Genomic DNA, 16,171 nt, shown 5'->3' on the forward strand with positions numbered 1-16,171 from the left:
CGGATACCATGGCAACCGTACTTCCTCCTCCCTGCTCCAGAGCAGCGGCAGGGAATCTATTCACCTCCCTTTTCACACCACTCTTTATCGCTTCCCTCCCTCCTTCCATCGCTCTCTCTCCCTCTCTGTCTCTCTCTCTGTCTAGTCTCTCCTCTCTCACACAGGCACACACTCATAACCTACACATGCATGCTCTCTGAATGAACACAATAACATCTCTTCTATACACATTTATTTGAACCATGACAAATGGGTTTAACAATCATTTGTTAATTTGTCGTTATGCTCACCTAGTTTAATACGTTTGCTAAATTTGATCAGAGTGAATCAGGATGAAACAGTACAACGCAAAAACAAATACCGTAGGTGGGAGAGAAATGGCAAAAGCGTCTCTGCCTCAGTGAAAACCATAAACAATCTGTCAGAACAAAATATGGACATGATATTATTTCACAATACCCACACATACAAATGGATTGCTCTATGACGAAAGAGAGACTCGCGGTGAGGATCGCCGGGGAATCCCGTGTGAGGGTGGAGCTGAAGGCTCGCAGGCACACGGATCGGCGTGAAGTCAGTACCCTGGATCTGCCTGTCATGGCCTGTCGCATCCATCCCAAGGCAGGGCAAGGGCAGGAGCAAGGGACTAGCTCTAACGTGTTTCCTGGTGGTGTGCTGGTGCTGTTATCGTCATGACCGAGTGTCTCGCCCTCCTACATCGTTACTGCCGACCACGCCTTTTCCTGGATGGAGCTACTCCTCCAGACGGCGGCTTGGTTGCTATGGGTTAGAGTTAACAACCGTTGAGTTTGAAATAAGAATCTTAAGTGACAGTGTGTACGGTCAGGTTTCCCCCAGCATGAGAGGATGAAAGGACTTGTGTGATTAGTGTGTGTATCCCAGACGTCAAACAGATCTTAGATCAGCTCTTAGAACACACAGATCATCCATGTAACCCCGCAACCTACTCATGACTGCTCATGCCATGGTCCTTCATGTCATCTAAATGTGTTTCAGGATCCACAGTGTATGTATGCTATACATCAAGCTTATTTATACAACATCCACTCGTTCTACTGAAAATCACAATTGTTGCCTCATAGGCATTGCGTTTAATATGACACATTCTTTTTTTAAATTTTATCAAATGGCACCTAAATGCCAATAAAAGATGATTGACAGCTATTGCTAAGGCATTTTGTAAAGCGCATACAGTATATACATAGGCAATCAAACGGAAAACAGAAAAGAGAATCCAAACTGCATAAATTAAGATAGTGACATCTTGAGTTTACTTGAAGAATAAACAACCAATCCCAATCCACAGGAGACGTGAAATGTACACAAGGATACGGTAATACCGAGTAATAAAAGAATGAGAAATAACAAAGATATTACACATTGATACTAAACGAAAGCCTCATTAACAGACAACTCATTTGTCCACCAGATTCTGAGGCTGTTGCTGTTTTGTGAGTTTTGTTTTGAGAATAGGAAGGATTCTGCTAGATACTCCCTATAAGTAATGTTTTACAGCGAAACCTTCCCCTAAATCTTTTTCACCCACACTTCTGTGCCCCTGTGTCATCCTCTCTCCTCTCACACACATTGTGCACACACATACAAACATACGCACACACGCACACGCACACACACACACACACACACATACACACACATCATGCCATTCAAACCAGTCATTCATTGGGCTTCTGTGCACTATTTAGTCTGGTTTGGTACCCACCCTAATGGTGACTATCCTGACTTCAGTGGAATGTTGTACTTCCTGCTTTTAAAGGCCTACCTTCTCAAAACCGATGGTTAGTACTGGACCCCGTGCCTTGCAACAGGTAGGCAGAACAGCAAAACTCCAGACCTAAACAATATAACTAAAGCATTTAGATCATAAAAGCCTCAAACCATTCCCTCCCTCCCATCCCTCCAACACCCACACAAACACACCTTAGCTGGCATGTTCAGTGTCTACTCGATGCCAGGCAATCTCAGTCCCAGGTGTCCATCACAGTCCCGGCCAGCCTGTCTCTCACTCTCACTCACGTCTTGTCCCAGTGTCGTGACCTCCCGCGCCCTCTTCCCAACCTCTCTCCCCTTCACGCACACCCACACCTCTTCTCCACCACTCCTCCTCCCCCGCGCCCTCCGCTCCATCTCCACCTCCCCCCCTCACGCCAGCTGCTCCTTCTCCGGGGACTCCTCCAGCGTGATGACGGTGAACTCCTCCGTGTTCCCGTTCTCCTGGATCTTCTCCTTGTTCATCAGGGTCACCATCTCCTGCTCGCGCTCCTGGGCGCGGGAGCCGGCCACCAAGGACGCCGCCCCGTTGCCTTCGCTGCCGTCCTTGGACGAGATCATCAGAGACTGCTGCTTCCCACACAAGCTGAGGGGACGACAGCCGAACAGATGAGTTTAATCAGGAGATGTTTTGCTGTTTTTTGTTGCACTGGACTGGTTGAGTTGATATTGTATAGTTGAGGGGTTATTTTTGCACTGTGCCTGCTGACCATCACTTGACTTGTTACAACTATGCCCTTCTGATCCTTATTTTTATACTGTACTTTCTATATGCCCTATGTGTGTGTCATTTGGATACATATGTCTGCTCAGTGAAAAACAATGTAAAATGTCACAAAACAGTTAAACATGGTATACAGTATATAAGCCGGAACATCTGATGTCAACGTGTACCTGATGTACATGCATAGACTGAGAGAGCAGTCACGGGCGAGGGACTCCGGACTCACCTCTTTCGCTTGGCGATAGCAGCGCAAACAAGTAGAATGGCGCCCACAGCCACGATCACGCCAATGACCACAACCCAATCTGCATAAAAAGGTGCCAGGCAGACGTCAGAATAGATTTATATACAATATATATATACATGCTTTGGGGAAAAAGTACAAATGGCAATCAAGTATCAGACTGGTGTGTGTGTGTGTGGGGGGGGGGGGGGGGGGGATGGGTTGGAGGTGTAGTGGGGGTGGGGGTGGAGAGGGGGGCGGGGATGTGACCCGGGGGGGATCCTCACTTGAGCCACCCTGCTGCCCCGCGGCTGTAGGTGCGGGTCCCACTCCTGGTCCCTTCCTGCCGGCTTTGGTATTTGGTTGAGCTGTGGAGGAACAGCCAGGTTAGAGCAGGAATCAGTCATCTGCCATGGCACTCACTGTCAGCACGTTAGGGTGGATTCTGCTCCGCTCGCAGACACGTACACAAGCACACACGTGCTGATCATTTCGACATAAGTACACTACAAATGCAGGATTGCATTGTCTATCACACACACACACAACATACACACACATGCACACTCTTGCGCACACACTCAATCACAGGCTGACTCTGCCCCTCGTCGTCAGGACCCCCCGTAAAGGATAAAACATGATGTGCAGTCACATGGGAGTCATAGAACTGAAACATCCAGGTTAATGACCTGTGTCTGTGACGGGTCTGTTGCTGTCAGAGACACACCAGGCCTTTCAAAGCTGCCTGTCAGCGAGGCAGATAAATGATCACGGGGTGATGAATGTGCAGCGTGGCTGTCTTATCTGCCTCACGCTCTGACTTCCTGGAACCCTGTCTACCCGGTGTGTTGGGGGGGGGGGAGTAGGTGCTTGACGCAGATCAACAGGGTTGTTATTTACCGTTAAATCCTTCGGCTTCTGCGTTTAGACTGAGAGGAGTCATGTAGGAACAGTGAGGGGAAATCTCCCTGAGGCTAAACATTTTTGCACGATTCTGCAGCGTTTCAGGATGCTGACCTTCTCCCCCGTGTGCTGCATGTGTGGGACGAGGGTAGAGGAAAGAGGCAACGTTTGAAGCCGTTCTGGGTTTCCTCACTCCTCACAGGTGAGGTCTAATATGGAACTCAGTGGTGCACAGCAGTGCACAAGTTTGGATTTAATGAAATGATTTACCCAAAGTTAACTGGATGACCCCAACTGAAGTCCATGGGAATGGTTAAAGTAGAGCTCGAAGTCTCAGGTTATGCAGTGAGAAGGTTTGTGACGTATGTATACTGTATATAAATGTAATATAAAAAAAAAAAGTGTTATATTTCAGTGTGTGTTATTTCTGTATTATATTCAATATTTTCTCCGAGGATGAAAAGCCATGTGAAAAGTGAGTTGAGAGGAAGAGTCAAACTGTGACAGTTTCTGGTCCAGCCTCTCTCCACTCCTTCCCTGCTCCTGCACAAACAGATGTTTGAACATCTTCAAACAAGCTCCACAGAGGAGTCCACGGATGCTCCTTCACACTCAGGATGTGGAAGAATGAAAATATTCTGAACAAGAGGTGATCTGTCTTAGTCTTCCCAGAAGCCAAACCGTCTACTTGTCTCATGTAATGGTAACAGAAAAATGACTTCCTTCCTCAGTTAACTTTCTGTGCCTCTATGAGAAGAAGATGATCTCACTTCAAGGCCCAGGAAGTCAAAAGCCATACAAAGTGTGGTAGGTTTTTGGTACGATTTCATCGTTCTTTTGGGATTGCACATCAGTGTAATTGCAAGGTCGTGCATTATCCGTCTAATTGTTTGAGTTTGATAAAACAGTTTTTCCCTCCAACACCAGGGGGCGAGTTGAGTCTTTTTAAACTTTCCCAAGTTAGAGCGACAACCTGTTGCTTGTGGGTGATGCAGACTACAGTTTTGCTGTTCCAGTACTTTCCACCTGTCTTTGCTCCCATAGTATTAGTATGTAATCGTGGCGTACTATTTGTGACAAAACAAATGTGTCCTCATATGTTCTGCACCAATAGCAAGATGTGCGTATGGAGTGAGACAAAAAAAACAAGAAGAAGAGAGAAGCAAACAGCAACACTTTCCATTTAAGACATTAAATGTTACATGATAGGCTGCTTTAAGAGAGAAGCCTGAGCTCTGTCAGAAATGCCGATGGCAATATGGTGTGATGCTTGTGATTAAAAATTATGAATTGCTCTGAAGATTTTTATCCGTTGCTGTGGTAACAGACCAGGGTACAGTTTTGTGATGACTTTTTGAAGGCTGGGCATACTGGTGCAACAGTATCATATTGGAAAATATCTCAGTTCAGTGTGACATTTACATTTTAGTCCTCCGATACCATTATGTTTAAAACCATTTTCCACTTAAAGCTGTTTGTTCATACAGGCCAGGAAGCACATTATAAGGTGGGGACTTTTTTCTGACCAAGCAAAGGATGTTAGTTCAACCTTATGCAATGGCAGAATGATTGACATTTTGCTAAAGATCAACATTTACTGTTTGTAGAGTTCTACAATCTCAAATCTCATTCTATTCATAATCTAAGGGCAATTATGCTATGATAACAGTACCAATATGTTTTGTTGTTGCCTATGTTATCATATACCAGTTAATGCATTATTCTAAATATCACTAACCCCGTTTAGAAGAAAGTCTAAATAGTTGGCTTTTAGCGTTTAGAGTTGGCATTTAGAGTGTACACATCACAAAAAGCCTGAAGCATAAGTTTAAACATGCAACCTCCTCACCTGCAACCTCCTCCTTAGCCTCCGCCTTCACCTTCTTCTCCATATCCTCCACCTTCACCTCCATGCTCTCTCCCTCGATGGTGGGCTCCGGTGGTCCAGCTGGCTTCTCCACATGTGTCACCGTGATGGTATTCTCCTCCTCGGAGGTGGGGGGCAGCATGCCAGAGCCGGTGGTGTCCTCCAGGGTCAGTCCAGGTTCTCCCGTGGGACTGGCCCCCTGGGTATCATTCCCTCCAGCCTGCTCCTCCTCCCCAACAGGGCTCGCCGTTGAAGCCCCCTCCGTCTGCCCCTCCTCCACGGATGCGTCCGGGCCGGCGTCCGTGGACGCGGGCACGGCTAAGTCCTCCTCCCCTTTGAAGGCAGGAACGGTCTCGGGAGTTGTGATGCCATCCTCGGTCTCCGTCTCTGGGGTGAGGGTTGTGTTCTGGCTGTCGAGAGCAGGGTCGGCACCAGCGTCTTTGAGATGGACCTCGTGCGAGTCCTCGGGCTGGGAGGTGGGCTCAGCCTCTGGGTGATCCTCCAGGTCTGGGGTCTGTGTCTGGATGTATTCCTTCTCCATATCCTCTAGGTCTGGGGTCTGTGTCTGGATGTATTCCTTCTCCATATCCTCCAGGTCTGGGGTCTGTGTCTGGATGTATTCCTTCTCCTCATCCTCCAGGTCCCCAGGCTGCTGAGTGGTGTCATCTGGAGGGGAAGAGGAGATGAGTGTCAATGCATGGCTACAGCCAGTCAGCATGAGGATCGTATTCAACCAAGAAACTTAGTTTGGGTAAACAGACCAGAATTAAACAACTACAGTCAATCAATTGACTTATTTTCAATCTGCATAAAGATTAGCTGTCGGGTGGGATATTTATAACAGTTTTTAATGTCTGCTTGGCTAGACAGGTCTTTGACAATGTTTTTTTTCCGCAGTGGTAGAGAATCTCACGGCTATCTTCTTTCATATTTCTTTATGTAATGATGACATCATTCTTGGTTTGCTAGATTGAAGGCGATCTGTTTACAGGTCATCACATTGTCCCGTAAACTCACATCAACCCGACTTTATGAACTGACAAGTGATAACGCAGAAGATATTCATCCAATAAAACCTTGGAAGTAAATTTGCGGGTTGAGATAACGTCTTTGTGTCTCGGCGAAGCCTTTTGGCTGGTCAACTCTGACAAAACTGAGAATATAGCTGTATTGTTCAATCTTGTTGGGATTACTGAGAACTCATGCTCACTTACAGTGAAACACCGACTCACATACCAGTGTGGTAAATTAATGAACAACCAGGGTTGAAAAGGAAGTGGGTCTGCATGTGAGTGGGGGATGCTTGTGGTTTGTTTGCAGGTGGAGTCGGATTGTTTGTGCAGTGTATGTGTGAGTGACAGTATGTTTGTGGGGCAGTATGTGTGTGTGTGGGGGGGGGGGGGAGTAGGGGGATCAGTGTCTATGTGGGTTCTTCCCTGTTTCTACAGTAGATAAGAGGAGCTTTATGTACAGTGAGAGGTGAGAGGTGAGAGGACACGGTACAGTCACTCACACCTGGTAAACATGCATCTGCACACGCAAACCAGTCATTCCTTTCATCTGTTAAACATTTGCCAACTGCTATTCAGATAGCATGAAAAGTCTAGAGCGGACCTGACTCTGACAGAATACATGGGCTCTTATGGCACAACTCATGGGAAACACCCACCGCACCCTGAATGAGAGGTGGAGGTGTAGGGTGGGGCTGGAGGATGGGAGAGCTGGGAGGGCAGGAGGGTTTGGCTGGAGACTGGTGGTTGGATGATGGGCGTGGCGGATAGGGTTGGAGGGTGGTACTGGCTGTTGGTGGTTTGTTGCTCTATAGACATGAGCCATTGGGATCCAGGTTACTGAAGCCCCACCCTGCATTGTTTTAGGAGTGGTAATTTAGCTGTCTGTTCTCATCCCATCCTGGTTGATAGAATGATCTGTCTAGAATAGATCCTGCTCCTCTTTTATATGCTTTTCTTCACACACTTTCACTGACAGACAAAACATGCACTGCATGTAAACCAGCGGTGTTAGCCTGTCGACCTGTCTAGCGTCAACAGTCAACTCCAAAATGAGTCCTGTCAACGGGACAATAGTAGTGTTCTGACGCCGAACGCGTGGTATTTATCTTGTCTGGTTCCCTTCACCAAATACGGGGAGCAAGAAAGAAATCGAGGACGAGGAAAAGCAACGAAGAGAACGACGACCCAGCAAACGGACCGTGACGACTGAGGATGAGGGAGCGAGGATGAGGAGGATGATCACCTGCAGCGTCAGAAGCCAGCAGTTCCTCTACTCCGTCGAGGCTGTCGGGTCCGGTGGAGTCCTGGTTGATGGCCTGGTCACAGTTCTTCTTTGGGTCGGCTGTGGACACAGCGAATAAAGTGTTGAAGTGCAGAAGAACATTCCAGGTGTGCCCATACGTACAGTATGACATCAACATGGAGTAGCTGAACGGACTAAAGAAAAACCACATATTTTAAAGTGTTCTGAATGCACAACTTATACTTCCTACAAGGACTTCTAAATAAAGTGTTGTTACCTCAAGTAGATATGGCTCACCTTTAGCATCGTAGCAGTAGGCATCAAAGAGATTGTCAGGTGTGAATTGAAGGAAGACAACACCAGTCGAGTTGTTGGCACAGTTAGGATGTGCCTTGTGTCGCAGAATGGTGGTATTTTGGTTGCTGATCCAACCATACCTACGAAATAAGTATTTCACATTACAATAGAGAAAGTGACTTCTCTACTGACTTCTATGGACCAGCCATTGTATATTTGTTTTGCCAAACAGAATTATCAACAATGCTTTTTATAAGGTTCCTTTTAAAGGACCTGACAGTCTGTGTCCATTAAACAATGGTTTATTATTATATCAAGTGTTAAAATAGTTTTCAAAAATTGTGCTGTATTGTACTTTATTTTTGCATTAGATGTAAGGCTGATCCTAAATATTGAGAAAAGTGACATGGGAAACAAATGGATTCGTGTGGTTGTCATAGAGACAAGCGGGGTGACCTCACCTGCAGGTCTCCAGATCTTCTTGGTAAGCTTCTGTGATCTGCTCCTTGCTGGCGAGGGTGGCGTTCAGACTTTCACACAGCTCCTTGGCCAGGTCAAAGGTCAGTGCGTAGCGATCAGCTCCTTCCACATGGAACACCTTTGCATGGCTGCAGCTACGAGACTTCACTGCTGGGAAGGAAAGGGAGAGAGAAGGGAGGTGGGGGGGAGGACAGGGGGAGGACAGGGGGAGGACAGGGGGGAAAGGAGAGGAAGAAAAAACTTAGCACAGAAAGCATGCCATGGTATTACCCCTTTTGTGCATGGTGACATTTGGAAGCCAATTGAGAAGTTTGGCTTCACGGTCGCCATTTTGTCTCTTTTATTTTCAGGAGAGAGTTCTTTTTATTCGTCAATAGAGAGGGAGAGGGCCAGAGGCTGGGTATGTGTTAGCAAAACACGGTGCATAGCAACAGCCAAGGCCAGCGACAGATACACAAACAGATGGAAGACAGTGGTTGGTACCCTGGTCACATTCACACAGTGGGAAAGGGCCACAGCGCTAAACCGACACCTCTATATTATCAGCCCTCAGCAATGTGTGTCACACACCTCTTGGATGTACACACCCAACCTTACACGTGTTGGACACTGACTGTTCATCGACTCCACAGTGCATTGTGGCCTTGCTTCATCCACGGTTGCGATTTGCTTCCAGGAAGCAGATGGGGCATAATGTTACCTCCCGTTCCCACCCCCCTCACCCATCCCCACCTCCCCGTTCACCCACCATCCATATCTCTTACAATGAGCCAGCTGCTTTCTGATTCATCAGTTTCTTCCTATAGTCTCCACACAGCAGCTCAATCATATGTTGTGGGACCGGGGCTTTGTTTGACTTATTTTCAGCCATGTTTGTCTGCGAGAGGAAGCAGCTATTCTGTACATTGGAATGACTTCCTCTGCCTTTTGTGTCGCTGTGGCGTTCATCTCGTCTCGTGTCACATGCAGAAGGGCATTAGAATGGCACAATGAAACAGATCATTTACCGTAGATGAACTAAATGAGGTAGTGTACTTTAAATGAGTCAGTTCATCACGCGTTTCTGCTGTGATGCAGACGGATGTCTGGTTGTGAAACGTGCACAGGCCATGAAGCAGATAGGAACGCCATGAGACAGACAGGAACATCACTGAGACATCAGACCCAGACATCCCTCCTCTGCACTTTTCAGCCCTGAAGCCATCCAAAACAAACGTTTTGTTTCAACAGTGAAAGACCAAGGGGGGCTTGGTACTTTGCACAGTACCAACAGCTAAATATTTGCATCTGAGTTTGCATCTGTCTTGTGACTTTCTGTCTGGTCTCTGGTGAACATTTTCTTCATGTGTCCATACATTTCCCTAAAGCTTCAACAGCAGACAGATCTCATGGGAGACATACTTATAGATTACAGTCTAAAACATTTTCAAACCACTGATTTCTCAGTCCCAGAACAGCATCTGTTTTTCTGCATTAGAATGCTGAATGGATATCCTTCCGGTGAAACAGGCAACAATTGTGCATTATGTAGTGGGGCTAACCTGTTCAAATATTCAAATATTGAATAAGAGTCTATTAGGTTCTGAGGAAGTGGACTAGTTCTGTTTTTTTATGATTCATGCTTGCTGCATGAGCTGTTTGCTTGACAAGTCAATTCAGTTATCAGCTTCACTTATCTGTATCATGTTCACAAAGTGACACATGCAGACAGGAAATCACACCATGCCTCCACTATCTCATTCGCAGTTGTTGATGAAGTGTTACCATAGTGACAGTAATAAACAAGCGCATTGAAAGATTCACTGTGGAGCAGTGGTAGACAGGCCCCAGGCACAGAGGGACCACATGCTAGGAGCCCTCAGGTCTGAGATGTACACCCCAGTGACTGTCTATCTGCCTTTCTGTCTGTCTGTCTGTCTGTCTGTCTGTCTGTCTGTCTGTCTGTCTGCCTATCAGTCAGCCTGCCTATCTGTCAGCCCGTTTTACCTGTCTGTATGTCTGTCTGTCTGCTTTACCTGCCTGCCTGCCTTTACGTCTGCCTGTCTGTCTGTCTTTCTCCCTCTCTCTCGCTCTGTATTTCACATAACATTTGACCCTGTTGAACCATGAAGATGTGTTCATGCGTGTCATGAGCATGTGAGTCAAACCATTGCACTATTAGTGCAGATGAATTTCAAATGCTCCAATCGTTTAAGACTCAGGAGGCGCGTTAATGTCCTCCTAAACTGTGTATTGGTTAATCATTTCCTAAACAGGATGTGCCAGAATCTTCCTTCTTATCAGGCAGCACAGTGTAACCACGGCATGTTGAATATAAACCGAGGTAAAGCCGTTAGTGGCAGTTGATGTGGTGTTGCCCAACACCACATCAACGTGTAATAAACTTCCCCAAAATGACAACTCATTAACCCCCCCCCAACACACACACACACAGCCATACACAACCACACTCCCACACACATGGAACCCCACCCCCCACAACCACACCCACAACCACACACGCACACACTTGTGTATGTGCACACACACACACACACACACCACAATGTCCCTGAAAAGAAGAAAAACAACTCCAGGTCTTGCAGAGCGGCCGAGGGATCAAAGCGAACACAGCCTGTCCTGCGCTGAAAGGACTGAGGTCTCATGAATCAGAGGTGCTGTTTCCATTAGCATGCAGAGAGAGTGTTTCTGTGCTGCTTTATAAAGACTAGCATCCTGCTAGTCCGAGGCGGTGACTCTACCAAAGCTGCTTTTGTCATTTAATGGAGTAGAAAGGGCCGTGAGGACCATGGAGAGTCTGAATGTACAGAGAAGGGGAGAAAGCTTTTACACAGCACATGCCAATACCTCCAGCTGCTTACCCTGGAATCAACAAGCTTCTCTCACTCTCTACTCCCTCCCCTCTCGCTGTCTCTCTGTCCGTGTCTCACTCTCTCCACCTCTGTCCCTCTCTCTCCCTCTTTCTCTCTCTCTCCACCTCTGTCCCTCTCTCTCCCTCTCTCTCTCTCTCTCTCTCTCTCTCTCTCTCTATCTCTCTCTCTCTGTCTGTCCCTGTCTCACTCTCTCTATCTCTGTCTGCCTCTCACTTCTCTCGTTCTCATTCTCTCTGTACAGGCTGTACTTTCTCAGAAATCTAAGCTAGTCCAACACTATCCGTAACGTGGTTTGACACAATCATTTTAGCATGCTGTTGTTGAATATTTCCTTATCGGATGATCTTTTCTGGCTGGTTCTCATAGGAACTGAGAATTCCCATGACCGCCAGTGTGACATTGATCCAGTGTCCCATGTTCTCCCTGTTCTTCCTCCCTCTCTCCGGGCCCCACTGAAACTGCAGAGTCAGCATGCGTGTTGTGGTGAGCCCTCGCCGGGCTCGTCACGGTTCCACGTACAGACAAGGCGGGCAGGTGAAACATGAGACTGGACTCACCGGAGCAAAGTCACCTGAAGGACTCTCTCTTTCTCTCTCTCTCTCTCTCTCTCTCTATCTTTCTCTCTCTCTCCCCCCCTCCTCCAGCCCGTCTCTCCTTCCATCTCTCCCTCCCTCCCTCTCTCGCTCCATCAACGCTTATTCTTTTAGTGTGTTTTTGAAGACTTGGCAGTGAGAGGGTCCGCCTCTCAAATGCTCTTGAACGAGGGTGCGTTACAGGGTGTTCTTGTTGACATTCAATGACTTTCGACATCGGATCTCGCGAGCAAATTGGACAAGACCTGACTGTAAAACCATCTAAGAAGGGAAAATCAACATGTAAATAGTTGTGTCAACGCACACAAATGTTTCAGTTTTTGCATGCACGGTTTCGTAGATGAAGAAAGGCACTTCACCACAGCCTGAGTATCGAAGCAAAGCATAATGTAGTCTGCTTGTGCTCCGCTTGGAGATTTTGGGCTTTGGAGATGGCTGGGCTTGTCTCATGCATTAAGGATGTGTATGTATTACAGAACTGTGTGGAGGAGCGTTGCCCAGTCTACAAAGACTCCAGTGTATCAAGGAAGGAGGGATGAGGTGGGAAGGGGGGGGGGGGGGGGGGGGGGGGGCATTGGCTTGGCTGCTGGGGAGACCGGGATTCACAGAGAGGCTTTAAACTGTAATGAATAGGTTTAACAGCATTCTCAGAGATGCAGACCACCTGAAATATGAGTGCCGCTCCCCCCCGCTCCCCCCCCGTTTAAGATCAGTTTAAATGCAGATCAGCTTCCGTGAGAGATGGTGCCCGACGCCTTGGAGATGGGGGGGGGGGGGGGGGGGGCAGGATGCGAGAAGGAGGAGAGAAATGACTCAACGTTGAGTTGCTGTAGAGGAACAAGGGTAGCTGGGCTTGGGGCCTGGGGCCAGGGGGCTGGGGGATGGACTGAGGCTCGGCCTGGGGCCAGGGAGTGGGCTGAGGCTGGACCTGGGCTGAGGCCCGAGGCCAGGCCTGGGAGAGGGCTGGTGGCGAGTCTGAATGTGGGTGGTGGAGGGAACAGTCCAATGGTTGAGGAGAGGGCAAACACGTGTCTGGAAGTCTCCGATGGCAGGAGACGTTCCCCCCCAGCCTGCCCAGGCACAAGCCCTCTTTGTCAGCCTCTGGTCCCACTCCTTGAGGGCCCCTTACCAGCCCTCACCTTGAAATGTGACACTGGCAGCTAGAGGAGGGGTTGTTGCACCTTGGGAGCAAATACAGGGACATACAGACCTGTTGGTCATGTATGTGTGTGCACCCACGAGAGTGTGCATGTGTGCGTAAGGGCATGCATGCTTGCGTGTGAGCACACGTGTGTGTGTGTGTGTGCGCGCAAGTGTGTGTGTAAGTGTGTGTGCTACACATAGCTGGTCCGTGCACACCTGGACTCAGGACCCTGATCAATCAGACCTCCTCTAACATGACAGCCTGTTTGGAGTGCTCTGAGGAGTCGAACAGAGATGGAGCCCAGCCAACTCTGCCTGCCTGCCTGCACAAACAAACAAACAGATAGGCACCAGAGAGCAAAGTTCGTCCCACCTCTCTTACAAGGAGATTGTGGATGGTCCTGAATGTTTCGAAAGCAGAGGGTGTTTTGTGTCCCATGATCAGGAATGGTTAAAAAGGTTTCCATCTGAGACATGTTGTCTTCAGGAGAGGAAACTTGCAAGAGAGAGAGCGGGGAATTTTGGAGAGAAAATGGCAACATGGAACGGGAAGAAAAAAAGACAGAGATGGAGAGAGAGTGAGAGAGAGAGAGAGAGAGAGAGAGAGAGAGAGAGAGATGTTATTTAATTCTGGTTGAAGGTCAAATTTCCGAGGACGCCGTTTTCTTTGGTCATTTACAGGGCCATATGTTGGCTGGGTCCATGGTCAGAGGAGCAATGTTGTTAAACCGTTCCAGTAATCCCATCTTGGTTTACATGGGAGTCTGGACTGCATGGACAATGTCCTTGAGGCCCTTCTTAATGATGTGTTGGGTGGGGAGGAGAGGGTGGTTCTGCTCCTTTCTGAGGGTTCAAAGACCAGGCCTGGGCAAGTCAGGCAGCTACCACCGCAGGACACCGCTCACCAGAAAACCAATTACACCCCCCGCCCCACCACACACACACGCACACACGAACAAGAACATCTTATACAGTAGATACTTCAGGACAAACAAGTCCTGTACACGCACACACACACATTCACTGACCCCCCCCCCCCCCACACACACACACACACACACACACACACAGCTATCAACTCTTGTACACGGTATATGCCTTGAGGTCAAAACAAGAGGGTAACATGTTTTGAAGAACCCAGGGGCAATGTACTCACATACAGCTCACAGAAACACTCACAGCCACACAGCTAGTTGCTTGTTCGTCTTTAAAACCGTTCAAATGCACAGCTTCACTATTAACTGTGCCTTGGCACAGAGCCAGACAGAGACACCGGAATGATTCTTCCTTCTCAGACTAATCCAACCTAATCTAGACGTGCTCGATTCAGCACCAACTTCTTCACCTGAGAAATATGCCGCTCCAAGCCTACAAATCCTCTCCAGCTAACCCAAATAAATCCTGGGGGAGCGGAAGACAAAGAAGAGAGAGAGAGAGAGAGAGAGAGAGAGAGACAGAGAGAGAGAGAGAGAGAGAGAGAGAGGGGGGGAGAGGAGAGAGAGAGAGAGAGAGAGAGAGGGGGAGAGAGAGTGAAAGAGAGTGGAAAAGGTGGAATGATTGATGAATTTCTTTTTTTTTCCTGTGAGCGCGGCAAGCCCTAGACACAACGGCGGAGCGGCTTTGCTGTAGCGCTACGGCAACGTGTTATCTCTCTGCTGTCTGCCCCTGATTGAACAGCACAGAGAGGGATTCTGAAGGCTACACAGGCTAGACATAACCTCTACAACCAGACGGCGCGAGGAGAAACCGCTGTCTGGCGCCGGCTCACCGCTCTCTTTCCCGACCCAATCGCCGGTGTGTGTGAAGGAGAAAGAAAGGGACGGTGCGTGTGAGACAGAGAGAAAAGGGAGAGTGTGTGCGAGTGAGACAGAGACACGGAGAGTGTGTGTGTGTGTGTGCGAGAGAGAGAGAGAGATGAGAGAGAGAGAGAGAGAGAGAGAAGTGATTGAGTCCGCGTGAGCGGCTGTCTCCTTTGTGTCTGTGCTGTGAGGATTCCCGAGACTCCCAGACGTAAGCTTGTCTGAGCGAGGGCAGACCACGCTGCCTCGCCGGCTCACACTCCCTCTAACTACAGCCTCCCCTCAACCCTCTCTCACACTCGCCTCACACACAACCTCACACAACCTGTCTTACCAACTGAGCAGGGAAAAGAAAAAACCGACAAACCCCCCAAAAAAGCCATCAAATCCAGCAACAAAGAAGAGTATATCCAGGATGAAACCAGACAAAATAAGCCTCAGACAAAGAGCGATCCGCTGGGCAGAGGTAGAGCCCCCTCACCTTGAGCTGGTTCTGAATTGGAAGAGGCCAGAAATCCAAAGGTGACCCCCAAGAGCAGAGTCCACATCCTGGGCAAAGTGTCTGGCGATGGCTAGGTGAGTAACTGGAGGAGAAAGAGGTGTGTATGGTCTCTCCTGTAGTCCTGTCTCTCTGCCAGGAATGAGGGTCGGTTTGTGGGTGCGTGTGTGCGCGTGTGTGTGTGAGAAAGAGAGAGAGAGAGGGAGAGAGTGAGAGAGAGAGGGAGAGATTGTGTGTGAGGGAGAGAGTGATCGGTAAAAAAAAAGAAAAGACAGTCCGTGCTATGAGAGAGTAGCTGTTGGTGTCTGGTGGCTAATGGAGCTAAAACAGACTTTGTCCAACTTTTTTATATTCTGTGTGAGAGAAGGGAACTCACACAGAAGTAGTCACAAGCAGAAGTGGAAGAGGGGTGGTTCATGCGCACACACCCTCCCTGCCTCTGCCCACTCTAGCTCCCTCCCACCATCCATCTCTCTCCCTACCTCCCTCCCCACCCCACACAGCCTCTCTTCTCTTTCTCTCTCTCTCTCTCATCTCTCTCTCTCCTCTCTCTCTCTCTCTCTCTCTCTCTCTCTCTCTCTCTCTCTCTCTCTTCTCTCTCTCTCTCTCCTCTCTCTCTCTCTCTCTATGTGTCTGTCTCTCTCCCTCCACCCTTTCCTTCCTGTTCCTGGCTGCTTATACAGTTTTGTTTTGCCTGGGAAG

General features: G+C 48.4%; 1 protein-coding gene across 2 annotated transcripts; it reads right to left on the reverse strand.

The window, feature by feature from the left end:
* Window positions 1-219: 219 nt before the first annotated feature.
* On the reverse strand, window positions 220-15,827 carry LOC136942506 (CD44 antigen-like). 2 transcript variants are annotated; one of them, XM_067235424.1, is made up of 8 exons: window positions 15,452-15,827; window positions 8,544-8,709; window positions 8,083-8,222; window positions 7,786-7,884; window positions 5,512-6,195; window positions 3,047-3,127; window positions 2,763-2,841; window positions 220-2,398 (listed from the first exon to the last, which is right to left on the reverse strand). In XM_067235424.1, exons 1-8 carry the CDS (start codon window positions 15,516-15,518, stop codon window positions 2,185-2,187), a joined length of 1,530 nt encoding a protein of 509 aa, XP_067091525.1. In that variant the 5' UTR covers window positions 15,519-15,827; the 3' UTR covers window positions 220-2,184. The 2 variants fall into 2 exon arrangements, with proteins under 2 accessions (XP_067091525.1, XP_067091524.1); XM_067235423.1 differs by having other exon boundaries at window positions 8,544-8,712.
* Window positions 15,828-16,171: the final 344 nt, after the last annotated feature.

Source organism: Osmerus mordax, chromosome 4 (genome assembly GCF_038355195.1).
Source record: "Osmerus mordax isolate fOsmMor3 chromosome 4, fOsmMor3.pri, whole genome shotgun sequence".
NCBI classification, from domain to species: Eukaryota; Metazoa; Chordata; class Actinopteri; order Osmeriformes; family Osmeridae; genus Osmerus; species Osmerus mordax.